At 49.5% G+C, this 25000-nt stretch overlaps 2 protein-coding genes across 2 annotated transcripts; one reads left to right on the top strand and one right to left on the bottom strand.

Moving 5' to 3' along the window:
- The first annotated feature begins 1745 nt into the window (after positions 1–1745).
- On the top strand, positions 1746–3775 carry b9d1 (B9 protein domain 1). The gene is made up of 7 exons (XM_084437753.1): positions 1746–1839; positions 2170–2238; positions 2432–2543; positions 2636–2732; positions 2828–2890; positions 3176–3243; positions 3472–3775. The coding sequence occupies exons 1-7, from the start codon at positions 1777–1779 to the stop codon at positions 3627–3629; spliced, it is 630 nt and encodes a 209-aa protein (XP_084293879.1). The 5' UTR covers positions 1746–1776; the 3' UTR covers positions 3630–3775.
- An 882-nt stretch (positions 3776–4657) lies between these two features.
- Positions 4658–20149, bottom strand: epn2 (epsin 2). Its single transcript, XM_084438728.1, has 10 exons — positions 19998–20149; positions 16965–17739; positions 16187–16347; positions 11187–11299; positions 10644–10760; positions 9868–9973; positions 9307–9456; positions 9177–9206; positions 8314–8517; positions 4658–8090 (listed from the first exon to the last, which is right to left on the bottom strand). The coding sequence occupies exons 2-10, from the start codon at positions 17393–17395 to the stop codon at positions 7762–7764; spliced, it is 1641 nt and encodes a 546-aa protein (XP_084294854.1). The 5' UTR covers positions 17396–17739; positions 19998–20149; the 3' UTR covers positions 4658–7761.
- Between the last annotated feature and the right edge of the window lie 4851 nt (positions 20150–25000).

Below are 25000 nucleotides of genomic sequence, written 5' to 3'. Positions count from 1 at the left end.
AGGGGGGGGGGGTGGGTTGTATTTATAGGCTAGTTTAATTGGTTGATTTTTAATTTGTCTTAACTTCCATAATGTGGACTGTTTATTTTAATGCGGCCTGTAGGGGATGACGAAGCACTACCAAATGAAGCAATATGGCAGAACACAAGATGCAGTTAAGTCAAAAACAGTCTGAAGTCAATTTTTATGAGGATTCTGTATGGGTTGCCAGGTTTACCCTGGCTTATAGGAGACATTGGCACTGGAATAGTGGAGTCTATGGATGACTTTAAATTGAATCAAGTTCAAGTACTTTAATCGAGCAAGTGTGGATTCCAGTCAAACCTGCTTTCCAAATGTCATCAGACACCTCAAGATTCAACTCAGTGGATCAGGCTTCTTTCAAATAGTTCATGCATACAGAGGTGGTAAGTACAAAGCGAGCTATCAGATGTTTGGAGTCTGGAGGAAGCCACAGGATCTCATAAAATGGACATTTCTGGCATAGGTTTTCGAATTTTGACATTGATAAAATGCCTAATTTGAAGATAATGAAAGAAGTGGGAATTAGGGATGTTACTGATTAAATGATGCAAACTATTTGTCTAGACATGAAATATCCAAAGGTTGCAATTCCCCTGTACCCAGATGTCAAACACCCCATTCATCCATGACGGCGGAGAGGAATGGTTATGACATATAGAAACATTTGGCACTTTGCAAGCAAATCTTATCTGATTCAGGATCATTAGAGAATTTATAATTACTAAAATTGATACCAATCATTTTATCTCGGTGTTCTGTCTTGGGGGGAAAAGCAAATTACAAAGGGAGGAACTTTTTACTGCTGTAGATTCAATGTTCTGCCCCAAAGGTGGATTAAACATGGTCTCACCTGGGAATCCCTATTGCCAATAAGTCAAAACCCTAGCAATTGTAGATTTGTGAAAGTGTTATCGTTAGGCCTGGTGTGGCTGGGAGTTTAGGCTACATAGGGAATAGCCGTTGATTGCTACAACACGTTTCCATGTCGAAATATGGAGTGAAATAAAGCATTAACTATTCATCAAACACGTTTTTGGGCGGGGCTGGAAACACCCCTAGAAATGGCTTTGTCCAGTTATTCCTCCCTCCCTCTGTCCGTCCGTCCGCTAAATGTTGGCCCGCATCTCTCTGTTGGCAACAAGAGGCAGTAGTCTCTCCACAGATTAGTTCCGTCAAAGACTATGGAATACCAAGAGGTGACACTCCATTGATTCTGCTAGGCCACCGCCATTTTGGACTGGCAAGTTGATTGTGAAACCTGTGCTGCACTGTTAGCTGTCATGCACTCACTTTGTTGTTAATTTTGATGTAGGCCTATGCCACTCACACAAATATTATTAGGTCTGTATCTTACTGATCAAGCGCTCTCCCAAAAAATCCAAAAGCATATGCGTATAATAGGTCTGTGCATAAATTCATTGTTACGATCATTGCATGATGCTCCGTGGATGCAACGTGTATAAAACTATCATCACTCTGGCCTAATGGCAGGCTGGTGGACGTCTCAACATTTCTCATTTATTTTGTATCCCATGACCACCACCTACTGGGCAATACATTTTCAAACGCTTTAATGCCTGGAGACAGGTTTGGTCCTTACAGTGAACCGTAGGTAAAGCGTCCTGGCAACGGGCAAGGATAAATAATTAGCCTGTTAGCATTAGCTACATAGCAGGGGGACACTGACTCGAAATCGGAATTACTTTAAGATAAGACTTTATTGATCCCCCATGGTTATCTTATGACGTGAGGATGGCTATAAACAACCCATCGGTGTTTCTTCTCATGATCAACGGACAAATCGAAGGAGCGAATGTGAGTGATTTTAGCTAGCCAACTAACAGTATAGCTGGTGAATTATCTACCTAGCAAGGTTTGCTGACATGCTAACGTGTATTCGAGGTGGGAGAGGAGGGTCAATAAAGTAGTCCTGGCATTAATGCTTTGGTCAAATTGAGCTTTTGGCTGGCCAGCTAACTTATTGGGTGTTATGTGAATGTATCTGAACACAATCAACCCGACGAAGTGACTTGTCCTCAGAATTGCAGAATGTTACGCTGTTGCCTAACGTTAGTTTGCCAGCAGCTGGCTAGCCAAGTTACGTTATCCTATCGTTGACTGTGTTGTTTCTGCTCCGACTCTCAGTTCCCAGATTATGACGACCTGTATTGCAAATACTGCTTTGTCTACGGGCACGACTGGGCTCCCACGTCGGTGAGTACCAAACGAATGTAGCTATAAAACACCAGGATGACAACAGCAGCTTGCCCTGGATAGAAGATAATGTCTACTTCTTAGCATCACTGGTGGAGGCGGTCCACATCTGACTGGCTATGCCTGGCTGTTAATGTGTCTCTTATCTCTCCTCACTCCCTTTCCCACCCTTCATTTCTCTCTCCATGTGCAGGGGTTAGAGGAAGGCATATCTCAGATCACATCAAAAGGGAGAGAGTCTCCTCATAGGCTGGTGTGGAACTTTCCTCTGGAAATCACCTTCAAGAGCACCAATCCTTTCGGCTGTAAGGAATATGCATACTCTCTCTCTCTCTATCATGGGAATCACATACAAAAGCACCAACTTCCCCTCTGTAATTCTCTCTCTGTGTACCAGGGCCTCAGATTGTGTTGAGTGTTTACGGTCCTGACGTGTTTGGGAACGACGTGGTGAGAGGCTACGGAGCGATGCACATCCCCTTGACACCCGGACAGTCAGTATCTCCTCCATTCTTCCTCCTCTCCTCACCATCCTCTAATAATGCACTCGTCTACTCCTCGACCCCTAACCTATCTCATCCTTTTTCAGACACACGAGAACTATCCCTATGTTTGTTCCCGAATCCACATCGAGGCTACAGAAATTCACAAGGTAATCTGCATGTGTGTGTTCGTATGTATGTCTGTCTGGGACTGTGGTGGCTCAGTCCAGGGTTTCAGATGACTGGCGTGTGACTTTAGAGAGCTGTGTGCGTCCTACTGGCTCCAGGCTGGTCTCCTCAGACTGCTGTGTGTGTTTGATGGCACCACATTGCAGTGCTGCAGCTCCAATATTCAAGCTGATTTGACCATGCCTGTTTGAAGATGAAATGGGTTGAAGCCGATCCCTAAAATGATGAAATTTGCTGTATCTCCATGTGTCTCCTGTGTTCTCCAGCTGGCTGCTGGGACGGCGTCCTGAGTACACCGATCCTAAAGTGGTGGCACAGGGGGAGGGAAGAGAAGGTAAGTAGAGTGTGTGTGTGTGTGTGTGTGTGTGTGTGTGTGTGTCTCTGTGTGTATGTGAGTATATAAGAGAAGGTACGTAGACTGTGTCTGGATGTGAGTATGTGTGTGTCTGGATGTGTGTGTCGGGAGAGATTTGTAATCTCTGTACATCTGTATAATATCAGTGGAAATAGGCCCTGCACTGCTGAACTGTGTGACTCATAGCTCCGTCTCTCTCCATCTCAGTGACGCGGGTGCGCTCCCAGGGTTTCGTCACGCTGTCCTTCAACGTCATCACCAAAGACATGAAAAGACTGGGTTATGACACCACACCCGCAGAGAACACACAAACACACTCCGCCCCAGCAGGACTGGCAACAGGAGAGCAGCCATACAGCATGTAACAGAGAACACATACACAAAGGGAAAGTGACTATAATAGCTACTTAACTCCATACCCTACAGCCATACACATGTCCATCCTCATACACAGTCAGACTATGACCAACCCTATTAGGAAGTGAGGAGCTGGACCTGTGGATACATGTCCACAGCACCATAGAATCGCTCTGATTGACTTACGCATGTAGAAGAGTGTGTGATAGCAGATTAGGTTGCGATGCTGTGCAGAAGAATGATCATTTAATGTGTACCTATGGTTTCTTTTGTATTTTTTGTATATTTGTAATAAATTTGTATTGTAATTCCTAAAAGGCATTCTGTGATGTCAATGACATCCATTGTATCCAGTAGCTTCTACAAACATCCTGATCTCGCAAGCTTGCGTTCTGTCTCCAGTGGTGGAAATGAAGACCATTCACCCAGGGGACTCCAGGGGTTGTAGAAGTCGTCCCTGCTATTGGGGTCCTGGGGAATGCCCACCGGGAGAATGTTTTACATAATCTCAATGGCCAAACGCTGTATTGATTAAGGGATTCTTTCTCTGCAGTTACAAACTTTACATGTTTCCTACGTCATGTCAAGTGATCAGATGTAGATGAACTCATGTAGAACTGGGTGGCTGGGCCAGAGCTATATGGGGAAGACAGAAATGTTGGGTCTGTTTTGAATGTGTATTGAAATTACATGATCCTGACATAATCAATTTAATGATAATATTACATTTTAGATGGGCAATGTCCAACCCCACATCCCCTAGAGCTGGCCCAGGCTAATGCTGAACTCCTTTCCTGGCCACGATTCACTTCCGGAATGGCGTTCCAGCCTATTTCCACCACCGTCTTTTCAAAGAGTCTCTTTGACTCTCTCCGACTCCCAACAGCCCACCTTTACCTTGAGTGAACATGCACACACACCAGCAGAGTGGAGGTGCATGCACACGCCCGCCCGCGCCCACACACATTCAGATCCAGAGCTGAAGTGATACATTTTATTTTTGAACCATTGCAGCTACAGGTTGTTGTGTCACCGGATGCGGTTTTAGATGGTGTTAAAATACCACGCTGTGACTTTCCTACAAAACCATTACACAGAATAAGGTACAGAACATTATGTTACAATAGTACAAATGATAAATTATATTATACAGTTATAATGCCAACGAGTTCAGCACATATCCATAAAAAAGCAGCCTGCTCCCAGTACTATGAAACGGTAAATATACAGACACAGGACCATGGAAAATCATAACGGTGTTGTCCACAATGTTAGTCCTCCATGATAAAAGCATAATGAATACATGGTAACAGGTAGAGAGGAACTACACAGAGACCGATAGATATTATAGCGTTAAAGACGACTCTTCAGCAAAACTATGTTTGCACAACACATGAGCATTAGGTCGTTCCTTTCTTTTTCTCAAATCCAATTTTTGCATATTTGATAAATGGTTGCTGGTCTGTAAAGAGTGTAGCACCCAATCGCCCCGACCATTCAAGACCCCAAACACGTTTGAGCTGCCCCCCCCCCCCTGAGAAGAGAGGGTCTGTCTGGAAGGGCTCTGTGGTTCAGCTGTAATACCACAGCAGACCAGGGGAGGGCAGTAGCTCACACCAATAGAGAACCATACAAACCCCTTTACACAGTACATTGGCAGTGATATCAACAAACACAAAAGGAAGTAAAACAATAAACAATATTGTATCCTATGGAAGGGAAATATATCTACATGTTAGGGTAATAAGAAGAATAATGTCTACTAAAAATAAAAACTCCTTAGAAATCACAGACTTTCTGTGACTTTGGTAACAACTGGAGAGAACGATGCTTGTGCTTGTGGAGTACTACTATATCACCACAGAGTGAGACAGAGAGAGAGAGAGAGAGAAAGGGAGAAAGAGAGAAGGAGGGGGAGAGGAGAGTGAGCTGAGCTACAGATGTGTAGTACTATATCACCACAGAGTGAGACAGTGAGAGATTGGGGCAGGGGGGGATACATGGCTTAGTTAGTACACAACCTTGAAACATAGAAAGGCTTGACTATGGATTTACATCTAGGAGTAAAATAAAACATAAGCAATACAAAAACACTTTATATGCCAGGTCTGCTGTCCTCAATGTATGATTCCCTGTTGGTTAGTCAACCCATCAAACCATACGTGTGTGTGTGTGTGTGTGTTTGTATGTATGTAACACACCTGTATGTTTGCCTTTTGTGTATGTGCGTGTGTGTAGGATTAGTGTGTGTGTGTGTGTGTGTTTGATGGCTAATGATCTTGCAGGTAGATTAGCCAACGTCAATCCACTTGGGGCCCAAATCTTTCCCATGATGCCGAGAGGTATGTCATGTCCTCGCCTCACCACGCCTTGTAAACCCGCTGAAGCTCTCATTGCCATGGCAACAGCAATCAGCAACGCCCGGCAACGGCATCACCATGGAAACATGTATAAGCCCCCAAAAGGCGTGGGCACAGACAAGAAACACTGTTGGAATCCCCCCCACCAACACCCTCTAACAGGTACTGACCTATGGAAGAGTGAATTATCAAAAGAATGAGGAAACCGAGATAGAAAGCCCTGTACACACGAGCAGAAGATAGTTTTCTTTTTCCCCACGGTGCTGCCAACGGCAGGTCTGTTAGTTAAAAGTACACTTGGAGGCTACAGAGACGTGGACGGACGGACAGACAGATATACGAAAGACATACACACGTACGACAGCCGTACACATAGAATGACGAAACAGACTGGCTGATATGAGCTACTATGTGGAGCTGATATAAGATACCGAAGGATAGTTAACTTGATCAGAATGTGATTATTATTGACAGTAAAGCATCCTCCTCCTCCTCCTCTTGTACTAACACACATCCCTACTCAGAGCAGGTAGAGATGGTCTGTCTGTGGTTCATCCTGACCTCTCACCTCTATTCTCTGCTTATACCCATTTCCCTTTGACCCCTTAGAAACACAATTTCCCACAACCCCCCCCCCCCCAGGCTGGACCAACCATATCTGGAGTGGGGGACAGATATGGGCGTAACATCACCATGTCTAGAGAGAGAGGGGGGGGGGTATGAGTGTAACACCACCATGTCTATAGAGGGGGCCATATATGAGTGTAACACCACCATGGCTGTGCATAGTGTCAGTGAGCAAGGTAGTGTGTGGATGAGCTGGAGGGGGGGGTGGAGAGTACACCCCTCCTACCTTGACAAGACAGTGGGTTTTGATTGGATCCAGGGGGCTAGCGGAGCCCCTCTTAGCACCCCTCTCAGTCAGAACACAGCAGAGAGAAGATGGGATACTCCCCCCCCCCCCCATCTACCCCCCATAGAAACACATGACAGGCCTTCTGACCTCTGGGGTTTAAGTTCATCTCGGTCTTGACCTTTGAGGGTGAAAGTTCACCTGGGGGGGTTGGAGCGGGTCAGAGGCCTAAGCGGTTACCTCACAGAGTTCTGGCCGGTACCGGGGCCCCGCCACGGCCCAAACGAGCCGCCGGCCTCTCTCTGCAACTAAGGACTAATGGTGAGCCAACAGTCACAGACAGCTATGTATGTGCAAAATCCCTGCTTAGTAACACACACACACACGGAAACAGAACACACATACATACACCTAAACTGCAACCTTACCCCCCCCCCCCCCCCCCCATTTCCTACACAAACTAAACTGAAGCCCACTGGAATACACACAGTGTATAAGCAATGAGACAGACACACACACACGCACACACACGGCCGGCTGGGGTTATAAAAGGTTAGTTTGAGTGAATACGTGTTCTGCTCTTAGACAGACTAGCATTAGTAACGTAGTCAGACCGAGCTCAGTACTGAAGCTCCCACGCCTCCAGAGACCAGGAGGGAGGCGGAGCGACGGGGGAGGGGAGGGGGTGAGGGGGGGGGGGTTGCGAGGGAGAGCGATGGAGGGGGTAAGAAGAATGAGAGAGGAAAGATGAAGAGATGCCTATCTCCTGCTCGTATAAAAACTGTAAACACCACTGCTACTCCAAAAAAGTCTCAAAAGGGGCGATAACGGTTCCGGGACACAGGGGACTAGGCAGCTTGTAGCACAGGAGAGAGGAGGAGGGGTGGGGGTGGCGGCGGGCCGATGTCTTCCCCCCCGGCCGCCGCCTCACAACAGGAAAGGGTTGGTGGTTCCGGGGGGCTGGACCCCGGCCGGCGGGGGCATGCCGGCGCTGATGAGCGGCTGGGGCATGGACACGGAGCCGTGGAGGCCCATGCCCGGCATCAGGTGGCCCATGGGGGCCATGCCGGCCATAGGCACCATGGTGATGGTGGGCTGGGGGGCCAGGGAGGAGAGGGGCAGCGGTTCGGCCATGGAGGGCATGCTGCTGAAGCCCGTGGGCATGGGGCTGACGCGCATCTGGTTGAGGGTGGGCGGGGCCGGCTGGCTCAGCTGGAAGGGGTTGGCCTGGGCGGGGGCGGCAGTGGCGGCGGCGCCTGCGGAGAGACAGCGGGGAGATTATTAATCTAGTGTGTGTGTGTGTGTGTGAGAGAGAGAGAGAGAGTTTGCCTTTCGGGCAGACTGTGTCACAAGCTTACAGTGTTAAGCTTAAAAGCTACACAAGATAGCACAGGGCTAAACAAACAGTACTGTTAAACTGCATAGAGAGCTGATCAGAAAAATGTGTGTGTGTGTGTGTGTGTGTGCGTGTGTGCGTACCTGCAGACGCCAGGAAGGGGTTGACTATGGGTGCGGGCTGGGCAGGCTTGGTCACCAGAGAGTCGAGGTTGACCAGTGCAGCGTTGGGCCCCAGGAAGGACTCGGGGGTCTTGCGGGCGGGGCCACTGCTGGGCAGGGGGTCGAACATGTCCAGGCCGCCGCCTCCGGCCTGGGAGTGCAGGGACGAGGCGCCTCGACCATCACCTGGACAAACACACGGAGGTTTAACACACGCAGGCACAGACCAACACACACACACACACATGGATAATGAAATATCTCTCTTGCTCTCTCTCAGACACACACACGAGCGCGCACACACATGCGCGCGCACACACACAATCATTTGATGCAATTATCATCAGGGTAAGAGGTTTGGAGACAGACAGACTGGCTCCTCCATGATGTGGCAGTATGAGACAGATAACAACATGACACACACATGTCAAAGACATGCCACACACACACACACACTGCGACAGGACCCACACAAGAGCACGGCTGGTAGGGGAGACAGAAGGCCACAGCAGACACACACACACGCACACACACTTTTGTTCCTCCCAGTGAAAGCAAGCCTGATTCAAGGCGTTCACTCAAAGACAACGTGGTAGGTGGTTCTGGGTCGGAACAAAAGCACGCCACCGGTTGGCCCAGAGCTGCCCAATCACAAGCCCCACAGACAACGCTTGACAGCAGGACGCCACAGTGACATGGGGGGGCTGAAGGGGGGCTACGGGGGGGGGGGGGGGGGGGGGGCTGAAGGCAAGCTGCGTTAGGGTGACGTAGACAGGGGTGAGTACCAGTGAGGACAGAGGAGGAACGCAGGCTGTCAAACCCAGAGAAGTCCTCTTTACACGTACCGTTGGACGTACTGAACATGTCAAAGCCACCTGTGAGGGGAGCACACACACACGGGAGTGGGGGGTCAGGGTCAAGTTGAATGTACAATGTGTGCGGTGATTCGGTGTGTGTGTGTGCGCGAGTGTGTACCTGTGTTGGAGGTTTTGGGGCGAGTAGCCCCAGAGTTCCAGGGGTCCGGGCCGGAGGCTGTGTTCGTTCCCCAGGGGTCGCTGCTCTTCATGGGGGGGACGGAGGAGGACCCCCAAGGGTCGACCGGAGCTGCAGGCTTAGGAGCAGCACCTGCGGGTGGAGGGGGGGTGGGGGTGGAATGACGCAGGGTGAAGAGACGTGTGCGCACAGCGCCGAGAACACAGACCCTTCTCTGGATCCTCCATTTGTTTGCTTTTACTCTGTTCTCTGTCATATGTCCTCCGAGCCTGGAGGGAGTCTAAATGTTTCTCTTTCTCTCCCTCCCTCCCTCCCTCTCTCTCTCTCTCTTTCATTTCCCTTCTAGACACCTCTCCCCCTCTCTCTCTCTCTCCTTCTCCGTCACCGGTGCAGTTATGCGGCTGGGCCAGTAAAACAGCATTCCTACAAAACAAAGAAGCCCAGTGCAGAGAGCTGCAGGTGGGACACACACACGCACGTGCACACACACGTCCTACTCTCTAGCACCTCACCCTGTGTGTGTGTGTGTGTGCGCGTGCGTACCGTAGGACTGCCAGGGGTCTGGTGCGGCCGCTGCTCCGGCCCCCCAGGGGTCTGCCCCTGACTCTCCCCCTGGAACATCCATCAGGTCCATTAGAGAGGACTGGGGCTGCAGAGAGAGAGAGAGAGAGAGAGAGAGAGAAAGAGAGAGAGGGAGGGGGGGAGGGAGGGAGAGAGAGGGAGGGGGGGAGGGAGGGAGAGACAGAGGGGGGGGGGGGGGGGGGGAGAGAGGGGGATGAAGACAGGAAGGGAGGAGGAGAGAGAGGGAGGGAGGGAGGGAGAGACAGAGCAACACAGGGAACAGATGGGGAGAAAAATACAGAGATAATGTTAGCAGCAGGACGGGCGAGCGACAGCCTTATGCAAATCTTCCAAGCTACGCTCTTCCTTTGAACTGCCATGATGTCACACAATGCCACAATTAGAACAGCCACATTCCCACATGAGCACACACGCGCACGCCCACGCACCCACACGCCCACGCTCCCACACACACCCACACACGCACGCACACACGCACACAGTGGAGTGTGAGCCAAGAGCTACAGAGCGAGGTCTCATGAGAGGCTCGGGGGGGGGGGCTGGCCAGTGGTGCGGTCAGAGGGTCTAGGGCTATCTCGGCCAGTCATGTGGAAAGCCTGGGCACTGGACTGCGATGGGAAAACCAGGCTGTCTGTCTGCATGCTGGAGCGACGGACGGCTGGGAACGACGGGGACAGCGGGTCTTATATGTGGGATGTGCATGTGTGTGTGTGTGGGGTGTGTGTGTGCGTGCGTACCTCTTTCTTCTTCTTGGCCAGCTTGGCAGAGCCAGCTTCAATGGTGGGTCCTCCTTTCTTGCTCTCCTCCAGGGCCATCTGTAGTCTGAGGTCATCACCCCGACGCATACGCTCCTCCTGGGGACAGCAAGGGAGAGAGGGAGAGAGAGAGAGAGAGAGAGAGAGAGAGAGAGAGAGAGAGAGAGAGAGAGAGAGAGAGAGAGACAGAAAGAGAGAGACAGAAAGAGAGAGACAGAAAGAGAGAGACAGAAAGAGAGATGGAGAGAGACAGAAAGAGAGAGATAGAGAGAGAAAGACAGAAAGAGAAAGAGACAGACAGAAAGAGAGAGAGAGAGAGAGAGATAGAGAGAGACAGAGAGTTGATATGTAGATCAGTTCAGCAGGCATGGGCACATGCAGTGAGGCTGTGTCAGTGTGTTTATGTTCTCATGGTCAGGGGGTCTAGGTATAGAGAACAGCTATTCTCCATTTCTTATCCTTTGACAGAAGCCGTGATGAAAATGGACGGAGGGGGTAATTGTGTGTGTGCGTGTGTGTGTGTACCTGTTCGGCAGCCTCTCGGCTCATGGCCAGGGCCAGCTGCAGCTGTAGCTCCTCCTCCCCGCTGGTCTGGGGGCGGGCCTGCTCCAGCTCGGATCCCGCGTTGGGAGACGTGGCTGAAACAGGCACATTAGACTGGACTGATGAATACGCAGTAGACACACACACACACACACACACACACACACACACAGAGATATTTACTGTCTTTCAAAGGCAGCCACACAATGTCACTCTAGGCTAGTCAGTGACCAGGCTAGGCGCCAGAGGGGGAGGGAAGAGAGGTGTAGCCAGCGACAGGGTGAGAGAGTGTTTACAATACATGTGAACTGGCACAAAGACAATGGCCAAGGCGTGCATGTGTGTGCGTGTGATTAGGGGCTGTATTGGTGAGCAAGTGGAAGAGAACAATTCCCTGCGGCTGATTGGATTAGGACAGGCCATGTGGCAGCGCGCGCACGCACGCACGCACGCACACACACACACACACACACACACACACACATACAAACACACACACACACACACGGCCCAGTAGCCTGGGGGATGGAACACATCTGCACTTCCAGAGGCAGACGGTGTCACTAAAAGTGTCGTCTTACATGCTACTTTTATGATGGCATGGCGTGTGTGTGTGTGTGTGTGTGCAGCTGTGCGCGCGACTGATTTCCCGCTTACAGACAGTGCAGCCTGGAAAGAGTGACTGTGTTGGTTTCTTTGGGAACCAAGGCAGGGGAGGTGATGACATCACAACTCTACGCCTCTCTGCTCCTTCCTTGTTTCGTTTCATCTCTCCCTCCCTCCCTCCCTCCCTCCCTCCCTCCCTCCCTCCGTAACGTCTCCCTTGCCAGTCCTGTCCCTCTGTTTCTAGTTGGACGTCCCGCCCGTTCTGTCCTTCCAGATCTCGACAGCGAGGGCCTGTCATGACCCGCTTTCACACAGACATGGAGACGCAGAGGGGAGCAGGATGGCGTGCGCACGCACACACACACCGCCGGCGCCAAACCGCGGCACCGTAAACACCGGGCGGCTGCAGCGGACCGACGAGAAAGCCGACCGGCTAAACAGCTGAAGAGCACACAAGCTTCCCAAATACGCCTGGGACCGGCCGCCGACGTCGTCGCCGCGCCACCGTCCCTTTGCTGCCCGGTGGCAGCAGGAGCGGTGAGCTGGAGTGGCGCGAGCCCCCCCGGGGGAACGGCGTGCCAGAGTCGGACCCCGCGTGGAGCCGGAAGCAGCCTGCGGGTTTCTGCTGGCCCCAGGGGAACCCCCGCCAGGCTGGTTTCAGTGCGTCAACCAACCCGCCTGCAGCCTCTCACTTCCCTTATTGCCAGTCACCCCCCCCCCCCCCCCCCCCCACTGGTTGTTCTGGTTCAGTTTCCTCTGCTAGTCGCTGACTAGGCTCCTCTGCCCCGACTCATGAAATGAATATGACTGGTCTCTGTTACGACATCCACTGCCATACACACACACACAAAGCGTGTAAAAGGTCTCTGGCAGGGAGAAGTAGAGAGCGAACGTTGTTCTTCAGTCACCGTGGCGGTGTCCATTGGTTGCTACTCGTCCCCCCCCTGGCTCTCCTAGTCCCCTGCTCTCCTAGTCCCCTGCTATCCTAGTCCCCTGCCCTCCTAGTCCCCTGGCTCTCCTAGTCCCCTGCTCTCCTAGTCCCCTGCTCTCCTAGTCCCCTGCTATCCTAGTCCCCTGCTATCCTAGTCCCCTGGCTCTCCTAGTCCCCTGCTCTCCTAGTCCCCTGGCTCTCCTAGTCCCCTGCTCTCTGGCTCTCCTAGTCCCCTGGCTCTCCTAGTCCCCTGCTCTCCTAGTCCCCTGCTCTCCTAGTCCTCTGGTCCCTGGCTCTCCTAGTCCCCTGCTCTCCTAGTCCCCTGCTCTCCTAGTCCCCTGCTCTCCTAGTCCCCTGCCCTCCTAGTCCCCTGCTCTCTGGCTCTCCTAGTCCCCTGCTCTCCTAGTCCCCTGCTCTCCTAGTCCCCTGCTCTCCTAGTCCCCTGCCCTCCTAGTCCCCTGCTCTCTGGCTCTCCTAGTCCCCTGGCTCTCCTAGTCCCCTGCTCTCCTAGTCCCCTGCTCTCTGGTCCCTGGCTCTCCTAGTCCCCTGCTCTCCTAGTCCCCTGCTCTCTGGTCCCTGGCTCTCCTAGTTTCCTGCCCTCCTAGTCCCCTAGCTGCACAGGCTGCTCCTCCGGTCCCCCTGCTCCCAGGCCGGCCCTGTGTACTGTGGGCTTCCAGGGAGGCCATGTTTGGTTAGCTGGTGGAGGACATGACCCCTGAGCACACTCGCTCTACATTCCACCCTCTGCTCTGCTTTGCCTGGTCAGAGGGACACAGCTAGGGCCTGCCGTACACAGCTCTCACACAATCAGCTCCACGGCATTCCAGCCTCTCTGCCCTGCCTGCCTGCCTGCCTACCCCCTCTCTCTCTCTCTCTCTCTCCCTCCCTCTCTCTCTCTCTCTCCACAGCGACAACACCGTGACATCACAGACTCGACTTTGCTTCCTTCCACTCCACTACAACCCGCCTTAAAAGAAAACTCTTTGCTCCAGGCTGATGGAATATCAAAATAAAGTGATGAAATCTGTCTGTCTGTCCAATGACACCTGTGATACAGCCTTGCTGAGAGGACTGGTGGTGATCCTACAACACTAGAGAGCAAGCAGCAGACAACCACACAACCACTGTGGGAAGGCTGAAGCCTATCTTCAATCTCTAACTTCCTCAGTGGTGGGAACCGCTAAATATCTAGTGCTGGGTGTAGGCCTGGGCACAACCACTGCAGGGAGACAACGGTGTGAAAACCCATTACTTCCTTAAACCCATGATTATGTAAGCCTGCGTTAAGCACCGGTTGGTTAACCTCAGAGAAAATCACACACCGCACACACACACTCACACAGAAACACGCACACACACAAACTTCTCTGGTTTAAATAGCTCTAGTCACACACCACTGCTAGTCCATTCACACCCAGAGTAACAATACCAGGAAACGTCTGCTGGAATCCCAAATATTCCCCGCAGCAACACCCTTAGCAACACCCCTCAGCTTCCATTGGTCAGTCTCTCCTTCCCTCAGCTGATGAGTCAGCTGCGGAAACTTCCGCCTCAGACCCATTCAGCACAACCACACACGGGCTGTCAAAAAATATTAAATTTTTCTAACCTAAATTTTAGCATTCTAATACTAGTTTTGGATCCTGCCAGATTGTCTTGATGAGAGATTAGAGGACAAACCCACACATGGACTGTATGTCATCAGCACTCTTCTGACTTACTGCCATCTCTGGGACAGATGCTTAGCTAGAAGTGGAATACTGGATGCGGAACTGGCCACTGTCTATGAAGTTCTCTCCTGTGGCTAGCTAGCTAAGCTGACAGAGCCAAGAGGTTGTGACACAAGGACAGCATCCCTGCAGCATATCTCCTACCATTAGTTTAGCTATATAGCTAACTAGCTAAGAAGATGAACAGGAGCAGCTACCCATGAGACGATTGTAATCAAAAGGCAGAGCTGGCCAATAGCTAAGCTCATTCAATTCTAGCTAAATTATTATTCTTATTAATTATTAAATTATTTAAATTCTAGCTAAATACTATCATTACAGACTGATAAACGTACACACGCAAAGCTAGTTAGCCGAGGCCTTGCTAGCTAGCCATCCGGCTAGCTACTCATCAAGCTGGCTGCATGCCTATCAGCAGTTCTTCAACATATTTGCCACACAGTTGATCTAGAACATGTTTTATAAATGAGGCCTCAGATGTAGTAACTTAGTATGAAAGTTCACTGATGTCCTCTATTCTGTGCAGGCCAGTTTAGTTTTGTGAGAAGCCTATAGTGTAAAGGTGTAGTATGCGGTTTGTGATTTCCTATTATACTTTTAAATTTTGAAAGATTTTGAAAAATGCAACCAACAAAATCCCCGTCCCTCCCTTCAGGCCTCCCTCCAAAGCCACTCCTACAAACTAGGGGAAAACAAATGACACTCACTAGGCAGGTAGGTAGGTTGACAGGCAGGTAGGCCATCCAATCATTTCAAGTTTGCAACTCAAAATGATTGGACACACTTATTACAATCCTACAACTTCCACAGATTACGGATTTATTTCATTTGACTGTCAGAGCACTTTATTTATTGCTTTATCGCTGTCGGGATGTAATGAGAATTGAAAAGAAATCCAACAAAAAGTGCTTCTGAGCCAAACTTTATACTGCACCTTTAACGGCCACCTTGAGAGGTGCTGTCTTAATGATCATGTGCTGCGGCAAGACTGATTTACGCCCTTGTGCTAGCGAAATTTTAAACTGCAACGGAAAAGAAATTACTTTCCTACATTTACATACCATAGTCTAAATTCAAATTTTCATCTTTTTATGCGCTTCAAGTTGTATAAAAATAACCTCAAATCACCACTAGGAATTATGTAAAGCGTCACACTGGAACTCTTTCTTGCTGATCCTTGTAGGAAGAGTTCAATTCATCCAAGGCATTCACCAACTTCACAACGATTGAGAAATATACGAGTTGGGTAAGCTGCAAAGGGCGTTAGCGGAAACCTTCCCCTTAGGGGGAATTGCAGTGCTATTGTCAAAATTAGCAACCACCAGTTTTAAAGTTTTAAACCGACCTAACGCCATTCACTCTGTCTCTCTCTTTCCCTGTCTTTCTCTCTCTCTGCTGGTGGGATGATCCTGTATCTCTCAGCGGAAAAGAAGCAGATTCTTCTGTCATGTGTAGGAGGGGGAGGGGGATGAACTGTACTTTCTCCACCACTGTGTGTGTATGTGTGTGTGTGTGTATGTGTGTGTGTGTGTGTGTGTGTGTCTGTGTGTATGCATGCCTGCATGCTTTCAAAGCTCAGGAATGTGCCCCTACAGCAAGCCTGCAGTCCTGAACCAAAAACTAGGGCAGCTACATGTACAGAGGGCCGACGTATGTGTGTGTCTGTTTGCTAGTGTGAGTGTGTGATGAAGCACCTATAACCGATCTGTACTCACAGCCATGGTAGGATGCGGGTGAGCCCTCGGACTTGCCGTACTCCTCGGAGTAGGAGGTGGAGAGGTTGGGCTGGGACGAGCCTCTGCCGAAGCCCATCTGACCGTGAGCGCCGGTGGTGGTAACCTGGGCCATGCGCTCCTTGGTCTTCAACGCCTGGGACCTGACAGACACACACAGTCAACACAGCGGCCGTTCAACACACACTGTTGTCTTCTACACACACACAGGATTCCTTCACACTTCAAAGCATGAGGACCTGTATGGTCACAGCTCTACACTCCTTATCTCTTAAACACGACAGCCGGAGCCTACTAGATGCTGAGTGTGACAGAGGAGACTAGGGAGCTAATAGGGAGTGAGGGGCTAAACGCCAGCTGTTAGAAGGATACATGTAGGGGATCAGTGGTACAAGCTAGGGGCTGCCAGGGTTTAGTTTGCTAGGGCTAGGGGCTTTGGGCTAGGGGCTGTTAGGGTTTAGTTTAGGGCTAGGGGGTTTGAGCTAGGGGCTGGTAGGGTTAGTTTACTAGGGCTAGGGGGCTTTGGTTAGGGGCTGGTAGGGTTTAGTTTACTAGGGCTATGGGCTGGTAGGGTTTAGTTTACTAGTGCTAGGGGCTGGTAGGTTTAGTTTACTAGGGCTAGGGGGCTTTGGTTAGGTGCTGGTAAGGTTTAGTTAACTAAGTCTAGGGGGCTTTGGTTAGGGGTTGGTAGGGTTTAGTTTAATGAGGTGCAGTAGGGACCAGTGGGGTTTGGTAGTGGTAGAGACTAGATGTTCTCTACCTCTCTCCTTTAAGCCTGTCTTCATCCTTGAGCAAAACCACCAGCTGCTTGCTCTTCTCCCGGACGTTGATGCCTTGGTCCTTCCCGTCTCGATCCACAAACTGGAAGTCCTTAAGCGTCTGGATGGCGAAGATGTTCTCCTTGCACTGGAGAGCCACGCGCTCCGAGCCCGTCTTGATCAGGTAGTCCAGCAGCGTCAGGGCCTTGTAGACGTGGCGCCAGTTCTTGCCATGGTCATTGAGGCGTTTCCAGATCATGCTCATGATCTCCGAGAAGGCCACCACATTGTAGGTCAGGTCAGCGATCTCTGACATCAATGAGGAGGAGGGGCCCCAGGGGTCATTGGAGGTGGCCTCACGGACCTTCTTCTCGGGGTCAGAGTAGTTATTGACCATATTCTTCATCTGACGCCGGATGGTGGAGCTCGGCATGGTGGCAATGGTGAGAGGGGGCACACACGCTCAGGAGAAACGCTCTCTCACACAGGAGAGACCAACTCTACACTCAGAGAGTTCAACACAATCGCGGGAGGGGGGGGGGGGGGGCAGGGCGTGTTTGTGTGTGTTTTCTAACTGCAGAGAAGTGTCTGTTTTGTATGTGAGTCTGTCCTCGCAGTGAGGCGGTGTGTGTGTGTCTGTGTGGTGTGTGTGTGAGTGCTGTGTGTGTTATGAGGCCTCTCCAGCCTAGTGATGTGTTCCTGAGTCCTCCAAAACAATGTCTGTTAAAACCATCTCCACACACAGGGAGCAGGCAGCACACACAACCACGCCATCACCTAGGAGAGGGAGAAAGAGAGGGGGGTGAGACAGGTTGGTACAGAGAGTGGAATGAATCAGTACAGACACAGAGAAACACGCTGACAGCAAATAAGTTTGAAGGAGAGATACGGAAAACAGACATTTCCACCAGAATGGAATTAATGTCAGCGATGATGACACAATCAATCCGTCATCGGCACAATCAAGGCTGCCGTGTCATCTAGCCCCACTAAAGATGCATCTCATGTTCCCGGCATTGGTAGTGAGATCTCTGACTAAGAACCGTGTGTTTCCAACGACAATGAGTGATGAGTCTGTCTGCCACCTCAGCAGACCAGCTGCTCCAGTCTGACTTCCTGGAACTCCCTGACTGACTGACTGACTGACTGACTGACTGACTGACTGACTGACTGCTGCTGCACGTGTGACACGCTAGGAAGCTCTCCTCTCCTTCCCACCCACCAGACTGACAGGACACACTCACAGCTGTGGAACCCGCCAACCCCCATGACCCCCAGCCCACACACACACACACCGTACGTAGTGCCAAGGACTTGGGGTGACACGGTCAGAGTGTGCTATGTGGTAGGGGGGGCTGAGGCAGGGCGAGGGGAACAGGGGTGCTGTGATTGGGACAGGAGTTGGAGACAGCTAGCTCAGGACTTCACCAGACCTGGAAGGAAAGTGGGAAGCTCCTGTTACTCTGATGTGCAGCCTGGTTGGGTAATCTGACACTCAAACAGCATGTAGACACATGCCCCACCGATCATTAGCTCTTCTCGAGGGGAGAGTGTTTGGGTGGGTTTGTGCAAGCGTACTGTAATATTTTTAAGCTTAAGTGCAACAATTACGTCTGTGTGTTTGTGTGTGTTGCTGTTGCTGCTGTGTGTGTGTGTGCGCGTGTGTGTGTAGGCTTTGCTTCCTGCTCAGTGGTGCCGTGGAATGGCAGCTGAGGGGAACAAGGGTGAGGAGGCGGGGTGAGGGAGGGTAACAAAACAACTTGGCACATCCCGTAAATTCACTTAAAGGCTCTGAAATGTGACTCCTGTGGAGGAGCCCCCACGCCCCCCCTCCCCATCAGTATGAATAAAGCTCAGGCCTAATGACACATCTGCTGCTATAATCACCTATTCACACTGCGGACAAGAGGAAGAGAGAAGCGCCTGTCTCCCCCCGGAACAACACCCCCCTCCCTCCTCACCTCCCCCTGCTCCCCAGCCAAGGAAGCCTGCACACAGGCAGGGTCTGTGTGTGTGTGCATGGGTGGGGGGGGGGAGGGGGGGGCTGCTCCTCAACAGCTCTCTAGCCCATATACACAGAAATCAGACCACTGGCCATTCTCCAGTCAATCACAGCGCAGACCACAAATTCATTGAAGAGGGGGTCAAACTGCTTTTACTGACTTACACCTGCATGTGGACACCTGTAATGATGAAGCATACCTCCTATAGAGGCTAATAATCGCGTATAACATTAGCTATAACAACATGATACACTTAGAATACATTAGCTCAAAATATAACAAGACTAGACGAGTACTTGTGTGCTAGGTGGTCCTAAATAGAGGAATATGCTTCCCCTCGTCTTCTCCTGCTGGAGAACCTAACCCTATCTAAAGTATTACAATTTAGTGTCCAAGCTGTACATTTTTTTTTTTAAGCAAACAGCATAGTGTAACTTTGAATAGGGAGCTAGCTACAACACTTTGGTAGTCAAAGGCTAACGTTAGCTAACACTAGTTAGCGTAGCTAGCTAGCAACTCGCCACCCAAAATCAAATCACATTCACAACGGCCTAGACTAACGATAAACGCAACAAAACTCAATGCGCTGTTTAACTTTGTTCTTTAATATTTAAGTATATATCTAACTTCGAGTGGTTAAGCGGTTATTTAACCATCCAGACATCCATTATTGTTGAAAATGAGACAGAAACTTAAAGACAATTTAAGGAAAGTTGTGGAACCACCACCGTTGCACGGTCAGCCAAGTAGCATTAGCTGGCTAGCTAGAAGACCTTCTATCTCGTCCAGCAGCAGCACATTTCAGCACTTAGCTAGCTAGCCGAACTAAATTTACTAACAATGATCAGAACAACACACAAACTGGGCCGTTCCTAACAATGGGTCGGGTACAGCTAGCCTACACTAACAAAGCCAACAGCTAGCCCACGTTAGCTGGCTAGCAAGCTAGGGGATGTACTTGGTGGAGATATCGCCAAAAGCATCGCAAGGAGTTTGGACACCCTGTGAAGCAAAACAATGTAGCTAACTTACCATTCCTCTCGACTTGTTCTAGGGGGCACTGTTAATCCAGGGTTTGAACCCCATACGTTTAAGAAGTGAATATCATCAAAATGCCAAGGAAATAATTTCGAGAAACTAGCACTTCTTTTTTGTTGGATAAGGCTTGTTGCGCCTTCGCGTAATGTTGCTAGCTAGCCTAGCGCAGGCTTACACGTATCTGCTCACACTGGTCCCTGTGACTCCCACTCGGCTCAGAACATGGCGGGCAGGGCTCTCGCTCAGGGAGGGGGGCAGGCCCGCCGGGCGGGGAAGGGTGGGACCAAAGCGTCACGGAGGGGGGCAGGCCCGCCGGGCGGGGAAGGGTGGGACCAAAGCGTCACGGAGGGGGGCAGGCCCGCCGGGCGGGGAAGGGTGTGACCAAAGCGGTCTGACTCGCCGTAGAGACAAAACGCCTGTCCTTCCCTTCCGAAGAACCATTCATATGTTGAGCAATAGTGAGTTAGCTTCTCGTTTCAGTGGGGTTCTTCAGTTTCGCAATGCCGTCGCCACTTGCTACACGCAGGTCTATGCTGTTTGTGTGATATCGTTGGTAGCCTATTGTGGAAGAAATGTATTGATGAAAGAAATACAATGCGTCATCAAGAGCATGGTCATTGCAGTTCCACTATAGTGCTATGTTTTCTCTATCCCCTTTCCATCTCCCCTCGCAAGTCTGGTTTTCAGCCCGTTCAGCCTACACACTGGAAAAGCAGGTTCTCTAGAGGGAGAGAGGAATAGAGAGAGAGAGAGAGAGAGCGTAGGTACATATGCACACTGTACATACAAACCTAAAAGTTACCATTTAAATACATTTGTAAATATTAGTCTACACATTTATATTTTAACAATTTTATGACTTTTTGTTTTGGCAATGTAAACATATGTTCCCCATGCCAATAAAGCCCTTTGAATTGAAGAGAGAGAGAGAGAGAGAAAGAGAAAGAAACTGGATCAGGAATCTGTGCAGTGTGATGCTTGTGACACAAGAAGTAGACCTTAGGTCGTATTATAGATTTCCTTCAAGCCATATCCTCTCAGCTACTGGTAGGTATCCATTAATTTGGCGTATAAAAAGAGAGGTCCCACACACTGCCCTCACTGGCAAACTCAACTTTATTATAGAAGTTAAACCTGACGAAGGTCGGTGGACCGAAACATTGTTTCTTTCTATAATAAAGTTGAGTTTGCCAGTGAGGACAGTGCGGGACCTCTCTTTTTAATTTTATACACCAAGTTTTGACTTTTTCCTACGTACCTGTCTACATTTTTGAAGGTCTGTGTGTGTGTGTGTGTGTGTGTGTGTGTGTGTGTGTGTGTGTGTATGCATGCATGCGTGTGTATGTGTGTGTGTGTGTGTGAGTCAGTCTAGGCTGCAGGACAGCATTCCTCTATAGGCAAGGATTCCCATGGCCTCTGTCCTGTTGCCCTCTGTCCCAGTGTTGAGGACAGGGAGAGTTTCAAATCCACGGCCGTCACCAGCTCTGCCACCACCAACCTATGAGTGTTCCAGTCTGGGACCTCCATCCACCATGGGGGGGTTTCCATGTTGTCCACTCATTAAGTGCAAGTGAGACAGTACTGTAGCCTATAGAGATGACAGTATAGTGCTGTCCTGATGAATGAACCATGCAGAGGAAGAATAGAGAACAGATGTTTTCTTCTTCTTTCAAAAGAGTTTGCATTTGGCCCAGAGAAGACTATTGATGTTGGAAGGGCGGGACTTACTGAGGAAGAGGGGTAGGGAAGAGAAGAGGAGATATAGAACGGCATTGAAACAGCAAAAGGGAGAGGGGGGATCAGAAGATTGGCAGCTCTGTCTAGGGTAGACTGCTTGGCATTCTCAGGTGCTCTGATTTTCCACCCTGCTTCCTTGCTCTCTCTCTCTCTCTCTCTCTCTCTCTCTCTCTCTCTCTCTCTCTATTTCTCTCTCTCTCTACCACTTTCTCTCTGCTGAGTTAATGAGCACAAGATTATCCAGAGAAAGCTTAAGCCAAGCTGATTTAGGAATATGTGTGTGTGTGTGTGTGTGTGTGTGTGTGTGTGTGTGTGTGTGTGTGTGTGTGTGTGTGTGTGTGTGTATGTGTGTGAGGACATCACTTATCACCAAATAGTGCACGGAGGTAGGGTTACAACAACAGAGACAGCAACAACACTGGGTTGGATTAAAACTACAAGGGAAGTTAGCTTGTCTTACAACATACTGTTTCTCATTAAACAATGTTTTTTAATGTTGCAGTTGATGAGGCCATAGTCACTTTTACAGATAACAAGTCCTCCCAATCAGGCTCAATCTCTCTCTGTGGTACCCTAGCACCTTTTCCCCTTATTGCCTGCACCATGAACATAATTCAGTTACTGAAACATTATCACACATTCTGAATGGCTGCTATGTGTAGTGTACAAAGGGTTGTAAGGCATGGTAGGATTGTTGACCTGGTAAAGGGCATAATCCCATATGTTCACTCTTCAGACGATACCTTTAAACACTCCTGTGTTTTATCTTCCATGTTAAACCTGTGTAATAGTGAACACAATGTATTTTCAAATGTTACAGCTAATACACCAGATGCTGTTGTTGTCGATGTAGGCTAGACTTTTGACCATAGTCTGGAAGAGGCTTTCCTTACCAAGGTGTTAAAATATCAACCACTCAAAGATGCGATCACGCAGCTTGGATATAAATGTAAATCTGCTAGCCTAGGAAATGTCCACAGACTAGTCATGAGGGGCCTACAGATGCCAAGGATGCCCAAGCCAAAAGCTAAGGCACTGGCAAAATTCTGTTCATTGTCTGTGATAGTTGGAAGTCGTCAGATATGGAGGAGACGTTGCTTCTTGTATCAGACTCTCTGCCAAGTGATGTAATGTAAGGCAGTCAGCGAGTGTCCAATGCTTCTGCATCTATTATTGTTTGTGTTCAAGATTTTGTTGAATTATTTGAACACAAATAAAGTCATTCAAATGTGTGAGTCCCTGCCCTGTACACGTGTGTCAGTGAGGTCAAAGTAGGTTGGTTTGTGAGAATCATAGAGTACAGTAGGCCTAAGTCAGAGTGTGATCCAACTATCACCAAAAGAGGGCAGTGTTGTACAGCTAAAGAGTGAGTAAGAAACAGGGCGGGAGAGGGAGTGAAGGAGAGAAGGAGTGAGTTGAAGAAAAGGGTGGGAAAGAGAGAGAGAGAGAGAGAGCGGTATCTTTATAATAGAATCCCCATCAGCCATGTGTGTCTTTGAATGTGTGATTAACATAGGTGACCCCATTAGGAGCGGCAGATAGAGGAGATTAACATTTTAACATCTCCTTTCATCCATATCTGCCTGCTCATTCACAATCAATAAGGGGGCAGCAGCGGGCCGGGGGACCACAGCATGGTAACCGTTTCACATCCTCTCCTACAGAGTTGATGCTGTCCAATCACCAGCGGCCGGTGGGCTCGGACTTAGGCTGTCCGCCATAGTGAGCTACTCAAACTAAACGTGTGTGTCAGTGTATTTAAAGGACTGGGGGACCACACTCGACTGAGACTGGGGTTTGGCTGCGGTGTGTGTAGAGTTTGTGTATTGTTGTGCTCTTGTGAGGTCAGTGGCTGGGTGGGAGCGGCATATCGTATTGTTTTGGGAAAGGTTGTTGTTTTCTTGTTTACACAGGATAGTTTTCAAGTAACAGTCGGATATCCTGCCTCACTGCGTCAACGACAAATTCCGCCCAGTCAGTCACGCAAGGACACAAATTCACAAACACACACACGTCACACACACACGTGTGTGTATGTGTGTGTATGTGTGTAGTTATTGACTGCCCTCATCTCTGAAAGCCTTATACCCTGCCCAATAAACAGAGGGTGGAGGTGGTGACTTCCCTATTTATTTCTGACTCCGAACCACACACACCATGAGAACCTGTGACTAACTCTGAAAGGAAAGAAGGAAAAAATCTAGAGAGGGAGGTGAGGGGGGGGGGGGGGGGGGGGGCAAGAGAGAGATAAGAACTATGGACAAGAGGGAGAGATATGGTGGGCCAGTTTTCAATAGTGGGTATACTGTGATTGAGCAGTTCTTAGTGGGTATGTGGCGTAGTCCTGCGCATCACATAGAATACACCACCGTAGAATACACCACTAGAATACACCACCGTAGAATACACCACTGTAGAATACACCACTGTAGAATACACCACCGTAGAATACACCACCGTAGAATACACCACTGTACAATATACCACCGTAGAATACACCACTGTAGAATACACCACTGTAGAATATACCACCGTAGAATACACCACTGTAGAATACACCACCGTAGAATATACCACTGTAGAATACACCACCGTAGAATACACCACCGTAGAATACACCACTGTAGAATACACCACTGTGGAGTACACCACCATATAATACACCACCGTAGAATACACCACTGTGGAGTACACCACCATAGAATACACCACCGTAGAATACACCACTGTGGAGTACACCACCATATAATACACCACCGTAGAATACACCACTGTGGAGTACACCACCATAGAATACACCACTGTAGAATACACCACTGTGGAGTACACCACTGTAGAATGTACCACTGTAGAGTACATCACTGTAAAATACATCACCATAGAATATACCACTGTAGAGTACACCACTGTAGAGCCACTGTAGAATACACCACTGTGAAATACACCACCGTAGAATACACCACTGTAGAATACATCACTGTGAAATACACCACCGTAGAATACACCACTGTAGAATACACCACTGTAGAATACACCACCGTATAATACACCACTGTAGAATACACCACTGTAGAATACACCACCGTAGAATACACCACTGTAGAATACACCACCATAGAGTACACCACTGTAGAATACACTACTGAATACACCACTGTAGAATACACCATCATAGAGTACACCACTGTAGAATACACCACCGTAAAATACACCACCGTTGAATACACGCAGAGAGAGAGAGAGAGAGAGAGAGAGAGAGA

Source organism: Borostomias antarcticus (genome assembly GCF_949987555.1).
Source record: "Borostomias antarcticus genome assembly, chromosome: 5".
In the NCBI taxonomy this organism is placed as follows: Eukaryota; Metazoa; Chordata; class Actinopteri; order Stomiiformes; family Stomiidae; genus Borostomias; species Borostomias antarcticus.
The sequence above is the reverse complement of the archived record's forward strand: the minus strand, read 5'-3'. Positions and strand labels throughout refer to the sequence as shown.